Raw genomic sequence first — 15,046 nt, 5'->3', positions numbered from 1 at the left:
TGTCAGTGCCACTTAGTTTTATTTAATGAGTGTAATTTGCCTTTGAAGGTTTGCTTGGACGCGGGGGGGGGGGGGGGGGGTTCTGTCCCCCTGTCCGCTCAAAGAATGAAGTTGGACTGGGGGCAAGGGACAAGACTGTATCGGAAAGCGCCGCTAGCTAGGAGTCAGACCGGGTTTGCTGACCTTGAAAAACCATAGCACCTTTGGAGCCTCCGTTGTTTCTCTTACAAGAACGAGCACGTTCAAGTAGATCTCTAAAGGTCCTTCTGGGGGTATCATTTGGTAGAAGCACAGACCTGAGTTTGAATCTGGCTCCCTTCTGGGCCTCGGGCAAATTACAGAACTTCTGAGCTTTGGGGGTGGGGGGGGGTGTGGGTGTGAATGAAAACTGGGTCACGTGCCTGGTTTGGTAACTCCATTAGTTTCCCAGTATTGTTGGAGATCTCATGAAGTCTTAGATGAGGTGGTTCTTTGCACTTAAAGGTGTTGGTAAGTAAAACCGTCTTGTGGTTTTAGCCCCTCTGAGGTGGCCAGCAGCCTTAGTTGGTGTGGGCTGAGCTCTCAGTAGCCCACTGTTGGCTGATGGCAGCTGTCAGAGTGTGGCCACCATGAGAATTGCATCCCTGGGTGTGTGGGGTGTGTCCTGCCTTGATCACTGTGGGGAGGGATATTTGTCTGTAGGAAGGAAGAATGCCAGGACAAAGGCTTTCCTCGTCAGGTTGGGTTTGCTCCAGGAAAGAGGTGGAGGGTTGTGGGGTTTTTGTTGTTGTTGTTTTAACTTTTTGAGTAATCAGAATTCACATTTTAGGAATAACAATTTGTGTGACCGAGTTTTTGCCACGTGCTGGATGAATTCACCCCTGTTGGCTCGTTTGTCACTCAGAACCACCCTGAGAGTGCCCCCGCAGGCATAGCTGTGGAAATAGAAGTGGCTGCCGTGCCCAAGTTCCCAAGATGTCACAGCCCCAGTCCTGGGCCCTCCTGAACTTGGCCTACAAACACCAGGCTGCTTTTGCTCAGCCAGGAAGACCAAGAAACTGAGCGTCAGCCAGCATCAGCACATGGTGATTGAGCTCTTTCAGTGCAGGAGATATTGAGGGTATAGACCATCAGACGACATTTTGCCAATAGGACAGTAGAGATTCGGGCATCATCAGAGCAGTCAAACTGGGCTAAGTATAACAGGCTCACCAAGGCTCATCAGAAAGAAGGGTTAGCTCCTGGAAGGTGCTGCCATTATACTCCTGTTTCTTCTGTGTAACTTCCCATTATGAGTGCCTGGAATTTGCTCAGAGTACTTGGACGGACACTTAAATTTCTCTTGAGCTAGGACGCTGTCTGTTGCTGCATTTCTATCCAGTTTCGAAGAATATCAAAAACCAGATATTAAAAATAACTCATTTGTTTAATAAAAACCCATGACATGTTAAGTAATAACTTCAAGAACAGTAATTGTGTGCCCCCCCCGCCAAAAAAAAGAGCATTGTTTTTACAGTTTTCCTGATCTCTTAGTAGAGGTCAGCTGGACTCTCTATACCTGCTCCTGCACTCGATCTGTTGTGATGTTTTTTTGAGCTGAAGTATTTGGAAAGGGAAAAAAAAAGAAGTAGTTGGAAGTGGATGGCCTTAAAGAGGTCAGGAACTGAAGGATGCCCCATGTGAGGCACCAATGATCGAAGTCCTCTTCCTCAGTGCACTCCAGAGTGTTAAAAACAACATCGTGTGAAGCAATTAAATAACGGTGATGGGTAGGGGTAGGAGAGCAATTAGGAAGAGTGGATCCACTCTACTTGGGGCGTCCCCGTAAAGCAGAATTCTCCATTCCAAGGCTGGGGCGGAAGGGCTGTCAAACGAGATTTAGTGGCAGGGCACTTGAGTGTAGCAAGCGAGTTGCTGTTCGGTGCCAGTGCAGTTTTCCCGCACTCTATGTGTAATTACCACACGCGTTGGCCTCTGCGCTGGTCAGCTGAGACTGCGTGTTGACCAACGCTGGCTGATCGGAGTGGCTGAGAGTGGCGGCCCCCTCCTGGGTGTACAGTTCTCCAAGCGTGGAAAAACAGCCTGCCGAAAAGTAGCCGGGTAACACTTGTCTAATTCTCGGAGTTGACAGTGAGCGGTAACCCAGCCTAATCAGAACATTACAGTGTGGTATACCAGCTTGCTCGTTAGTCTGCTGGTTTGAATTTTACAGTTCTGGTATGGATTGGGATAAATGGTAGAATGGGAACGGCCACAAACCCTGCCTCTAATGAACCAGACACCTGTGGTCCGTGAGAGGGAGGGCGGGGGCAAGAGTGGCTGGGTCAAGGTGACAAGAGCCTTCAGTACCAGGTCAAGTTTGCTGGTATCTTGTGTTTGTACTTCATCCACACCTGGCAAGACAAACGGGCCAGGATTTCCCATTTTAAGTAGTACTCTGAGGTGGCATTCAATTATCCACCTGCAGGAGAGGAAAGTCAGGAATTTGGGGAGCATTAGCTGGTTTTGGGGGTTTTATATCAGTAGGTAGTGCAGGCACATGAAAGTACACCAGGGTGTAGTCTAAAACAGGCTTTTGTATTGTCTTTGAGCTAAGACTGGTTTTCCATTTTAAAAGGGTTGTAAAAAAAGTGCAAAGGGACAGTATATTGCCCACGAAACTTAAAATGTTTACCATCTGGCTAGTAGTTGGGTGACCCCTGGTTCATCAATAACTCACTCTCCCACACCCTTTTCCCAGCCATCCGTTTCCTCCTCTTAGAGGTAAACCACTGTTCTCTATTCTTACCTGGCTCAGTTTGAGACAGTAGAGTTGACTCTGGCTTTGAGATGGAAGGATTTCTGCTTCCGAGCAGTGACTATTGGTCCAAAGAAGGTTTTGCCTTGTGATTTTAAATACGGTTAATTGAAATCTGGTGATCTCAGTGAGTACTTCTTACTTGGATACTTTAACCGTGTTTAGGGGCACCTGAGTGGCTCAGTCGGTTAAGCATCCAACTCTTGATTTCGGCTGGGTCCTGATCGCAGGGTTTGTGAGTTTGAGCCCCACGTCAGGCTCTGCGCTAATAGCGTGGGGCCTGCCTGGGATTCTCTCCCTCTCTGCCCCTCCTCTGATCATGCCCTCTCATTCTCTCCCAAAATAAGTAAGCTTGGGGGGGGGGGGAATTACTCTAAAGATATAACTCCATTTAAATGGAGGTGGTGTTGGGTGGGGCACTGAACCTCCAGCATTTTGAGAAATTTCAGACAAAAAAGCTGAAAAGAATGGTATAACCAAATACCCACTGTATCTTGTGGAACTTTGAGAGTAATGACATTTACTCCCCATATTCATATTTCTCTCAAATATCAGGACATGCTCTCACATGGCTACCCCATTGTCATCACACCTAAGGAAATCAATAATTGCTAATGTCACCCCATATTCAGGTTTCCTTAAGTTATCCCCACAATGCCTTCCCCACCACCAGCTCGGATCTAATTAATTCATTAACTGGATTTCATTATTAGGTTTCTTTAGCCTCTATTCCTTCCACCTCTTTTCTTTTAGGATAATGACTTTTTCAAGAAACCAGGCATCTTCATGAGATGGGTCTTTTTTAGAGATTTCATTTAAGTAATCTCTACACCCAGTGTGGGATTTCAGCTTACCACTCCCAACATCAAGAGCTCTGCTGATGGAGCCAGTCAGGTGCCCCTCAAGAGATGGTCTTATGGAATGTCCCACATCGCAGGTTTGTCCAGTTTCCTCCTGTGTCCTTTAACTTGTTCCCAGCCCTGTGTGGGCACTTGCCTTGCACAAGGGTTTTGCTTTGCCCCTCCGTCCAGTCTTCAATGGTTTACGTGAAATTAAATGGGAGCCTCATAGTGCTCTACTGAGAATCAGGTGATCTTAAGCAGTAGCCAGCACCAGGGCCTGAGAGGGAGTGCCTGCTGCCCAAGGGAACCTGAGTCTTCTAGGCTAGGATGTTTTGCCTCCTTTCAGCCCTCTCTTGCCTCCCCCAGATGGAGAAAGTCTTATGTAGGCACCCGGTCTCATTTTGACTTCGCAAGCCAGCACACATGCACCCCACAGGGTGAGTCCTGGCGGTCTGCAGTTCTCCCCCTATGCCTGGGGAAGGTGGCAAAACAGTGTCGCCCACCATGTTCCCAGGAGTTCTCAGGAACAGGCAGGCATGTCTGAGAGGCTGTCTTCATACTGAATGAATGTACATCAGAAGAATAAATCTAGACTCGTTTTAAACCAACCTTGGTATAAACTGGTTCTTCCTACAATGATGGACAAGTTCCCCTACTTACTGACTCTTAGGGACCAGGAAGAGACCTCAAACCCTTCCTTCTACCTCTTAGGCACTAAGCCCATACAGATTTTAGGGATGGGGTTTTGATAGCTGGTGGGTTCCTTAAAGCCTAGTGGGATTCTGGGTTCCATAAGGTTATCAAAGCATATTGCCTTCCAAAAGTCCTTGCCTCCCCAAATATGGAAGTATAAGGTCATCATGGTTTACAGGGTTTTTGCCTTCTCCATTTGCAAACTGCTTAGTCTTTAAAACAGTCTAATTTTTAGGCTTTGCGCCCAGTGTGGGACTTGAACTCAGAATCCTGAGATCAAGAGTTGGACGCTTAAACGGACTGAACCACCCAGGTGCCCCTGAAAACATTTCTTTTGGGGAATGTTGTGGTCCCTCAGTGATGAGTTCCAAGATGCAGGGCATTGGATTGTAGGCAGACTGAGAGTGAAACATAATTCTCTTGCCCTAAATTTGAAGATCGCATTGAAAATAGAGACGAGAGATGTAGGAAATAATGGCTGGGTAGCCGGGTATAAAGGACGAGCAGCTTTTATGGCTGACTCATTTGGGGGGAGTCCCTTCCCATGCAGTCTCCGTAAATTCTGTCCAGATCCCCAACATCCAACCATCTACTACATCCCACTGCTGGGCAAAAGCAAAAGGAGCAATAATAATTGCTCCCCGAAGTATTCTTTAGCCTGGTGGGGAAAGGGCCAAAATAAGCCTGCATAGCAGAAGTAAAAAACAAAAACAAAAACAAAAACAAAACCTTGGCCCATCCCTCACGGCTTCCCCCCAGAATTGACCAGCGACGAGTGGTCAGGCCGCTCTCGCACCATTACTTTGGGGTGCTGAATGGTTTGCTGTGCCCGGGGCGCGCGCGCGCGCGCGGCAGCGGGTTGGGGGGTGGGGGAGGGTTCGGCATCTACCTGGGCCCGGCCCCGCCTAAGCGCTGTCCCCAACTGGGCCCCGCCCGGCTCTGCAGCAGGTCCGCGTCTACGGAGCCCCACCCACCCCGGGATTCCGCCAGGATCCCCCCGGGTTCTGCTTCTTGCAAGCCTCTGCGACACCGAGGCTGGACCCAGACCTCAGGGCCGCCTCGGCGCCAACCCACGTAGGAGCTCCATCCTCCGGCTTCTCGGGTCGCCTCCCATCCCAGACACCCGGGCCCGCCAGGCCTCAGTTCTGCGCGGGCACACGGGCGAGGCCGCGTGAGTAAGCCGCACAGCCCCGCGCGCCCCCCGCAGGTGCTCGCCCCCACCACGGTCCCGCCACGGGACTAAGAACGAGCCCGCGCGCGCTGTCAAGAACTGGGGTGGGGAGGGGGAGGGCGTCTGACCAGCAGGAATCGCGAAGGTTCCAGGACCGGCCAGATACCCGGATGGGAGCTGGGCGGGACACGGCCCGCCTTCCAATCTCCGGCAGTGGCGAAAGCCAATCACGGGCCGGTCTGTCCCGTTCCTCCAATGGTCGGCCTGTTGCTAGCCCCGCTCCCCGATCTGCCCCCGCAGCTGCCCAGGTCCGATTCGCTCCCGACCCGGCGCCCCTCCCACTCGGTCCTCCCTCTTCCGCCCTCCCCCAGCCCGCCTCCACTCTCCTCGTGCGCGGTCGTCACCCAGAGAGCAGGGGGGTCTGGGCTGTGCGGGGCGTTCTGAGGCCGTGTAGGCGATTGGTCACGTCTCCGGGCCCTGTCCATTGCCGCGGTCGGTGGAGGGAGGGCGTTGGAGGGGACAGGGCCTCAGGCGTCAGCTTTCCCCCTGACCCCGTGCCTGCCCCTCAGTTTGTGAACGGCCGGCACGACCGCAGATGCCCTGTGCGGGTTTGCGGTGCTGTCTTCCTCCGCAGCCGTCATGCGGCGCCGGCCCCAGCGGGCCACGTTTCCCGCAGATTGCAGAGGAGGAAGCCGGGCTCGACACAGCCGGCTCGACCCGCACAGCTGAAGAGAGGGCTCAGGGCTGGTGGCGACTTGGGTCTGGCACATGCTGGCCCCGTGGCCCCGTAACCTGGCGTCCAGATGCAACGAAGCGCCCCCCCCCCCCCCGCCCGGCCTGTCTTTGGCGTTCAAGGCTTCTCCAGCCTCACCTGCCGCCCGCCTCACGTCACAGCCTCGTCCTCCTTCGGCCAGTGCTTGTTCCACCCCTGAAAAAGCCCTTTCTTTCCCAACGCCTTTAAAGAGAGACGCCCAACTTGGAACTGCGTGATGGCCGCCCAGGGCCAGCCCCAGAATCGGACGTTGGAAAGGTTCAGGAGGGCACGCACCCCAATCTCTGCCCCAAACATCTCCCCAAGCAAAGAGCTAATTCAGCCTGAGGGCCTGGGAGGGGAGACGGCTGGGTCAGCTTCAGCGTGGCTGGCTACGGTTCTCGAAGGTGAAATTTCTGTCGCTCAGCCATGTCTGTCGTGTTCCAAAAGGAAGGGCTGTGTCAGTGGCAGAAAGCTTAGGAGGCCGGGCTTTGAATGCCCACCCTACCCCGTCCTAGCTGTGTGGTGTAATCTCTCAAGTCCCTTAGCCTTTCAGGCCGACAGTTTCCTGATCTGTAAAATGGGACTAATACAGTCCACCTCATAAAAATGCCTAGTGTGGCTGGGTGTCCAAGACTTGTATTTGTCCGTGTAGTCGGCTTCACTCTGCAGAGGAAGAAACCAAGACTTTGTAACTTGCCTGAGTTCCCACAGTTAGTATGTGGGCCCAATGAGGGGTTGACCCAGGCAGTTTTGACGCAAGAGGCAGAAGTCGTAACCACAATCCTCTGCTGCCTCTCAGTGGCATGGGGTTGCTCCGAGGGTTTCCTAAGCTAAGCAGTGATTGACAGCTAGCAGGTGCCCAGTGCTTGCCAATTGTGATAAGAGAAATGGTGGCGAGTATCTATGCGGCAGGGCAGAGAAGGGGCCTCCAGGCCTTGGCTGCCAAACCCTGCAAAGGCAGAGAAAGGGGTGGCTGGGGGTGAGCTGGGTCCTCCAGACCAGAGCTTCTAGGAGGCTTGAGGGCTCTCAGAGACTGAGGCCCAGAGCAGAGAACAGGGCCAAAGGTACAGAAGGCGCGGAGCTGAGGGCGCCAGTCCCCTGCCCCATTTCTGCTCTGGGCCTGGCAGGACCTAGAACGAGGGCAGAGACTCCTGAGGGTTCTGGGGTAGGCAGTGTTGGCTCTCTGGGAGAGCACCAGGGGGCAGTCCTTGACTGTCCTCTCTGGGCCTGGAGGAGGGGAGGGTGAGGACGCCCAGCCCCAGAAGGTCCGGCAGGGGGCAGTCAGAGCCTGCCTTGCTTGGCACTTGGCTCCGTCCCCCCTCCCAGGTGGGGCCTAGGCTGGGCTTCCTTTCTGGAATTGGCCAGTACCACCAGCCCAAGGCCCCAGCTGGCAGGGCCTGCAGCATGCTTGGTGGGGATTGGTTTCTCCTCCTCTACAACCTCTCTTCTACCCAGGAGGCTCCAGGACCCCTGCTGAAAGATTGGCCTGTGGGGCCACGCCTAGGGTTCAAGGCTTTCAGGCTGCTCAGGCCTAGAGAAGGGGGTTTTCAGCAGGCCCACTGAGGGGATTGTACAAAAGATAGCTTACCCACCAGGGCTCAGAGAGAGATGGGGGTGGAGTTCAGATGGGGAGGGGCTCAGAATGGAAGGGGGCATGATGAAGTGAGAAAGTACAGCGATGGAGGGTGGGGGTTCAGTGAAAATGGAAGAACTCTGAGAAAGGGGGGGAGGTTTGGAGAAGGGGTTTGGGGGTGGGGAGGGATGCAGTGAGGGGTGGGTCTGAGTAAGGGGGGGGTGCAGTGAGAGAGACAGGGAAGGCCAGCAGGGCAGCAGAAGGTTGGAAGGGTCTGGGAGAGGGTGGGAGAATTCAGAGAGAGAGGGGGCTTAGGGGAGAGGGCTCACTGACCTCTCTGGTCATTCATTCACCTAAGTAAGTCCTCAATGTCCCTGTCCCATTGCCAGCCTGAATGAACACTCAGACTCAGCCATCCTGGAGGGACTTTCAGAAAACCTTTCAAACTATCTTGTGGAGGGGAAGGATGTGAGAAGGGAAGGGTTAGCCGGACCTGCCCTGGAGTCAGGGCCAAGACTGAAGGAAGGCCTTCCTTCCCCATGCCAGGCCTTGTTGGTCCTGCAGAGAGCTGTCCTTATATCCTTGGGCGCCCCTGGGACTTTGGCCTTCCTACCATTGTTAGGAGACCCTGGGCAGCTGCCAATCTTCACGATTCTCCCTTGATGCCCATTCTGCATAGGGCTGACAACACTGACAACCCAAGGCAAGAGGGGCCTCAGAGGTCACCCAGACTCTCAAAATGGAAACTGAGCCCAGAGCAGGGTGGGCCCCAGACCATATCTCCAACAGGGATGGAGCTGGCCTCAGCCCAGTGCTTTTTCCTGAACACAACTGCTTATGCCACCTCAATCCATTTTGTTTTTAAGTTTTATTTATTTAATCTCTACACCCAACTCGGGGCTCAAACTCACGGCCCCGAGATCAAGAGTCGCATGTTCCCTGGACTGAGCCAGCCACGCGCCCCTCAATCCATTCTTTAATCCAAGCCTTCCTAGTAAGTTCTGCCCTGTTTGGCCTAGGGGAAGGGGCGGGGGTAGACTTTCTTCCTCTGAAGCAGCCCCCTGGACCACTGGTGCCACATCTTGATCCAATTACTGCCACCATAGTCTGGACAGGGTGGTTATATCAGGCTGGTAGGTGTACAAGGCTGGAAGGAAGGGTGGCAGGGGCCATTATGCTACAGAGACTCCTCCCAGGGCTGGTGGGTTTCCCCAGGGTCCCCAGACGTGACCTTTTCTCTCTGGGTGTTGGGAGCCCTGGCTGGGCACTTGACTTTCCTTTGCCCTCAGTCTGCCCCTCGGAAGAGAAGGAGGTGACTGGCTGGCCAGGGCTCTTCTGCCCTCCATGCTCCTACATGAAACCATCCAGCGGTTCTGTTACTGATCTGAAGCTGTCCCTTCTTCACCAAGCCTGGGATTCCTGGCATTTTTCACGCTGCCAGCTCTCCCAGCACAAGGAATGGTTGGCAGAACTGTCTCGTGAGAAGCCCATGAGAACATGGCTCATCCTTGGGATACAGAGTGAGATGCACGCAGTGAAATCCAAAGTCACCTGGCCAGATGGAAGAAGGGAGGACCCAGAGCCCTTAGCTAAGAGGGTTGTGCTGGGGATGGAGATATTTCCTGCTCACGTGTGGGTCTCCCCCCGTGCAACCCTGTGCTCCTCAGGACTGGCACACAGGGGCATTGTCTGGTGGACAGACAGTATATATTTTGGGGTGGGGGGCCACTTTCCTGGGAGGGCAGCATGGGAGGGGGAGTGGGGCTTAGCCCCCATTTCACTGGGTCTGAGCTGCCAGGCCCAGTGCCAGATTCTGGCTAAGACCAGCCTAGGCTTGCCCTCACCTATGCAGCTTCCTCCCTGCTTTGGTCCTGAGCTGGCAGCTCACTGCTGCTGTGCAAGTCTGGGCCAGAGGCCAAGCCCTGAGCTCCGGAGCTGTCTCAGATTCCCAGGTCCCACCAATTGCATGGGGTGGTGGGGCAGGGTAGGGAGGTGTAGGGGAGTCCAAGGTAAAGTGAGCCAATAGGACCCTGACCAGCCTGAGCCCTGCCCTGTCTTAGGCTCTGCCAGGAGACTTTGGGTGGCTGCCAACAGACCAGTGGGTCCGGGGTCTCTATCAACCATGGGCCAGGCTCCGGTCCTGCCTTCTCCCTTCTCTGCCTGGTTGCCCCTTCCCCATCACACAGGTGCTCTGACCATGCCCTTTGGACCCAGCACTAGGGTCCTCTGCAGCCATTCTTCGGGCTTTTGCTTCCCACCCCAACGTCTCCATGGAGAAGTCTGTGCCTGGCAAACCCTGCCTGAGTCGATTTTGTAGCAAGGAAGATGATGCTATCTGGAAACAATTCATTCCCCAGCAGCAGAGGTCTGGGGGTCTGCCTGGACTTACGGAGGCTGAGATCAGCAATCTGGGCAGGAAGCCACAAGAGTCAAGGGCTCAGAGCCTCAGCGGATCCCTTTCTTCCCTGCCCCCCACATCCCCACACTGCGGTCTGTTACCCCACACCACGGAGCCTGCTGCTGCCACATCCTGACATCTGTCCTCCTTTCCCTCTCCCCCTGGCGGGACCCATGCCCACTACACCTCAGCAGCACACTGTCCCCTGCCTTTTGACTGGTTCCTGCCAACCACTCTCCTCTAAGATCTGGACCCTTTTTCCTAAAGCAGGAATGCTTAGGGAACGCCTGGGTGGCTCAGTCTGTTAAGCGTCTGACTCTCGATCTCGGCTCTGATCATGATCTCAGTTTGTGAGATCGAACCCCATGTCCGCCTCTGTGCTGACAGCACGGAGCCTGCTTGGGATTCTCTCTCTCTCTCCTTCTGCCCCCACCCCGCTCTCTCTCTCTCTCAAAAGAAATAAAATAAACTTAAAAAAATAAATAAATAAAGCAGGATGTTTAAACCTCTCCACTGTGGTTGCCTACACTTAGCGTGGCCTTCAGGGCCCTCTGAGATGGGCCCCACTCACCTCCCTCACTTGCCCTCTTGCTCTCCTTCCTCCAGCCTGACCTTGCCAGTTTGCCAGCCCTGGCCTATGTGATTCCCCCTTGCCTATCCGAGGGTCACTTCTGGAAATCCCTTTTTCCTACTCCACTAAGACCCCACAGGATGTCCTGCCCCCCCACCCCCCACCCCATCTCTAACGGTATAATACTGCTTGTCACTGAGAGGTTTCCTCCATTTGGTCCCTTGAGCAGAGACTCAGACTGACTGGCTGGGTCCTATGCCCAGAGGCAGGGCCAACAGGGATGCAGATTTCACAACTGGGAGGGAGAGAGAAAAGGAGAGACCCAGGGATTGGCCTGGAACTGAGGATGGCTTGTGCACTCCACAGATCCTAGGGAGGCTGGAGCTGGTGAGAGGTGGCCACGGGGACTTGAGGTCCTCATTAGCCTGGAGCACAGAGCATTGCCTCTCAGGCACCCTTCTGCTGAGCAGTGGGGCCCTATTGCTAGCATTCACTGAATCAAGGCCAATGTCTGGAGTCTGCAGACCTGAAGGACATCCGAGGGTTTTAGAGAGGGCCCGACTGAAAATCAGGGAAAGGCCTGGAGAAGCTTGGAAATGCTCCTGGACCACAGCGGGTGTCCCAGTGCCCAGTGCCAGCCTGTCCCGGTGGAAACCTGCAGACATGAGCCAGCCAGTCTACCCAGGGGTGCTGGCCCAGACCCCATATCTGAGTGGTGGTGCTCTGGGCATAGGGCCAGCCCAGCCTCGGACTCCCCTCTTGCCTCTGCCCCATGGTGGCCCAGGCAGGCTACAGTTTTCCTTGTCTTCTACTTCGTTTCCTCTGGAAACTGGGGCCTGTTTCCTTTGCAGGAACTGAATCCCTTCCCGCCCACCTACCCTGTGCCCAGCTGTGTCCCAAGTGATGGCCTGAACCCTCAAGACCTCAAAGCTGCTGCCCTTGGACTCACTCCTGTGGTAGGCACTGACAGTCCCCTGAGCGCTGACCTCTACCTGCACCAGGACATGGCCTTGGACACTAGGATCCCTCAGCCCCCTCGAGCAGCCCTGGCCCCTAGGCTCACTGCATCCCCCTTCTGCTGTGGCCCCACCGAGCCTCTTTCGGTTGTACTTCAAGCTTGAAGTGTGGGACAACTCCATATGCCCTCCTCCTCTCCAGCCTTCCTGTCTGAGCTAATCTGCCCTCCCCTGCCTCAGGGCCACACTGATGTCCCTACCCCCCCCCCCCCCCAGGACTAGCCATGTGGACCCGGGCAAGTCCATTCACTTCTTTGAGGCTGGCGGCGCCCAGGTGGAAGGCAGGACCAGCCACACCTCTTGACTCGGGGATTGACGCGAGGATTACCTTGTCAAAGCTTGGCACCAGCTTTCCCACACTTCCAGTTCGCTGGCAGCCTTGCTCCCACTCTGACAAGACGTGAGGAGGCAGCCACACCCCTGGAGGCCAGGGCCATCCTGCTGCCAGCCAGATGGGAGCTGGCGAGCAGAGTGAGGGCGAGCCCCAGACGGGCTGATTCAGTTGGGACCACAGGAATGTGGACACGTCCAGGAGACACCTGAGATGCGGCATGCGTGTTGTCAGGGAGGAGGATGGCAGATTGAGGAGATAGGAGCTCAAGAAATGAATAGTGGTAGGGCTGGGTAGATGGGGCAGTGCCCTGGCCAACAGGCCCAGACCTGTGCTGCCAGCCGGGCCAGCACAATCCTCGTTCCATGTGTTTATTTATTTCCCTTGTTGGCTGCCCTCCAGGTCCAGCGAGGCCTTCAAAGCCAGGGACCCGCTTTGGCCTCCTGCCTGCTCCAGATTGTGGTATCCCAACAGGGAGCCCCGCACCAAGCAGTGGCAATTAAGGAGCTGCGCAGTGTTGAGGGTAACGCACTCGTGTGTATGTGTGCGCGTGGCTGTTCTCACAGACCCCGGGCAAGTTGGGCTGTGGGCTCAGAATGTCACAGTGTCTTGCCGCAGCTTCAGGCTCCGTGACCTTGTAGGTGGAGATGGTGTGGGATCTCTCAAGTTCTCAGAGACTTCACCCTGGGCTCCCAAACCCCCATCTGCTCTGTTCCTCTCCCAGATCCCTCCGAACCCTTCTTGGGCCAGGTGAGATGAGAGGGTGGTGGGTAGGACGAGGGCCAAGGAGAGGACCCAGGTAGGTGTGACTCTTCCTACCTGGGCTCGTCAAGGCAGGCCCTTCCTGGAGTGCACGTCTTCCCTGTCAGGGTCTTTGCCTCTTTTCCATCAAAGCCTGGGCCGCACTGCCCTCACCGTCTGCAGAGCGCCCTTGACCTGAGAGCCCAGGCCTGCTTCCTGCGTGCGTGGGCACTGGGGGGGTGGAAACTTCGACAAGGTCAACCTCCTCTCAGAAAGTCACCTGGAGTGCTACACCTCCCATACCTTCTACAAGGTCCTGCCCCTCCTGGGGAGAATAGTGAAGTCTCACTGAAGTCAGCAAGGGACTCCGAGCTCCCAAGAAGCTCCCCTCCCCCCGCCCTGCTCTGTCCCTCTGCACCTGACTGCAGCCTCTGAGTCCCTGACTGCCCAAGCCTGGACCTGGTTTCCCCCATCACAGCTGGTTACAATCATTTCTTCTCTCTTCGTGGACTCAGGGCCTAGCATGGGGCTCGGCACACAGGAGACCCTGGGCAAAAGTGATCAGTGTGTCAGCCAGCAAATGGCACGGAACCCCAGGCCATTAGAGAGGGCCCAACTGAAAATCAGGGAAAGGCCTGGAGAAGCTTGGATCTGAGGCAGAGGCAGAGGCTGGCAGTTGCTTCAAACTTTATTTGAGAAAAACAGAAGGTTAACGTATCAAAAGAGCATACAGGTTGGTGGGTGGGGATGGTCAGTGATGGCTACTGAGGCAGGGGGCAGTGGACAGCAGGGCTAAGGCCTTTACTTGGCTGCAGGCTGCTCCGACTTCCCAGCTTCTGGGCCCCCAAGCTGGGCACGTGCCTCGAAGGTGACAGGAATAGTGATTTCTGCCGACTGTGTGGCTGGCTTGGGCATGGGGGCCTCCACGGTGAGCGTGCCCTCAGGGGACAGGGAGGAGGAGACCAGAGTGGGGTCCACACCAGGGGGCAGCCTAGACAGACAGAGGAGGAAGACAAGAGTTACACCCCCATGCCTCACTGCCCCCCTCCGCCCCGCACCCCTCTTCCCGCCCCCCTCAATCTGGGGCCAAGACTCACGTGTATTTGCGAGTGAAGCACCGGGAGATGTAGCCGTGCTCATCCTGACGCTCTTCGTGTTTGCCTAGGGGGGAAGGAGGGGGGGGGGGAAGAGAAGGAGGTCAGAAGCTGCGGGGAGGGGCCCGCCCAAATCCACACATGCCCCAGTGAGTGGCCAGACTAAGCCCAAGGCCCCTCAGAAGCTTCTGGAAAGTTGGGTTCAAAGTAGGGTGGGGCTGGGCTCGGCGCCAAGGAAGCGCACACGCCCCCTCTGCGGACCCGGGCTTAGGGCAAGCAGCAGGGCCAGAGCCAGTCAGTTCCCTCTTCCCCGGGCCTGCGGGTGGCCCCGCGGAGATCTGGTCATTTGGGGGCGGGGCTGGAGGTCTCCTCCGGAAGGGGCCATTTCTTCCCTCAAATAGAGCACTTTTCGGGCCAGAAGGGCCCTGAGGAAGCACACGCAGTCCCCTTTCCAGAGCCGGAGCCGGAGCCTGGGGGCAGGGTGAGTCCCAAGTCTTCCGGGTCCCTTGGTGGAGTTTCCCTGCCCAGTTCCCCCGCGCCCACGGCTCAACCTCCCACCCCGCCCGCTTGGTCCCCGCAGGGCCGGGGGCTCACCGGTGATCTCCACCACGCCGTCCTTGGTCTTGACCGTCAGCTCCTCGGGGGCGAAGTGGTTGACGTCCAGGGACACGCGCCAGCGGTCGGCCGTCTGCCGGATCTCCGAGACGCCGCTGCTGAGCTGCCGGCTGAGCGCGCGGCTGTAGGCGGGCGCGGCCACCGCGGCGGGGCCCTCGACCGCGGGCAGCGGGCGCACGTAGCCCGGCCAGCCGCTGTGGCCCAACCACTGCGCCCACTCCTCGGGCAGCCGGGGCAGCCCGAAGGCCTGGTCGAAGAGGCGGCTGTGGGCCGGGTACCAGTCGCGGAAAGGGTCCCAGCTGGGGCTCCGCAGGAGCGAGAAGGGCACTCGGCGCTCGGTCATGTTGGCTCTGCTCCGCGCGTCTGGCTGAGGCTTGGAGAGAGAAGTGCGGAGCGGCGGCCCCGCGGCGCTTTTATGCGTCTCCAGCCGGGTATTTTTAGCAGGCGGTGTTTCAGGTCTCTATTAAAGGC

General features: G+C 56.1%; 1 protein-coding gene across 1 annotated transcript; it reads right to left on the bottom strand.

Annotated features, from left to right (window-relative positions):
• Positions 1–13,536: 13,536 nt before the first annotated feature.
• Positions 13,537–15,046, bottom strand: HSPB1 (heat shock protein family B (small) member 1). The gene is made up of 3 exons (XM_049639229.1): positions 14,555–15,046; positions 13,964–14,027; positions 13,537–13,857 (listed from the first exon to the last, which is right to left on the bottom strand). Exons 1-3 carry the CDS (start codon positions 14,916–14,918, stop codon positions 13,668–13,670), a joined length of 618 nt encoding a protein of 205 aa, XP_049495186.1. The 5' UTR covers positions 14,919–15,046; the 3' UTR covers positions 13,537–13,667.

This window comes from Panthera uncia, chromosome E3 (genome assembly GCF_023721935.1).
Source record: "Panthera uncia isolate 11264 chromosome E3, Puncia_PCG_1.0, whole genome shotgun sequence".
NCBI classification, from domain to species: domain Eukaryota; kingdom Metazoa; phylum Chordata; class Mammalia; order Carnivora; family Felidae; genus Panthera; species Panthera uncia.
Note: the sequence above shows the minus strand (reverse complement) of the source record. Positions and strands in the feature narration are given on the sequence as shown.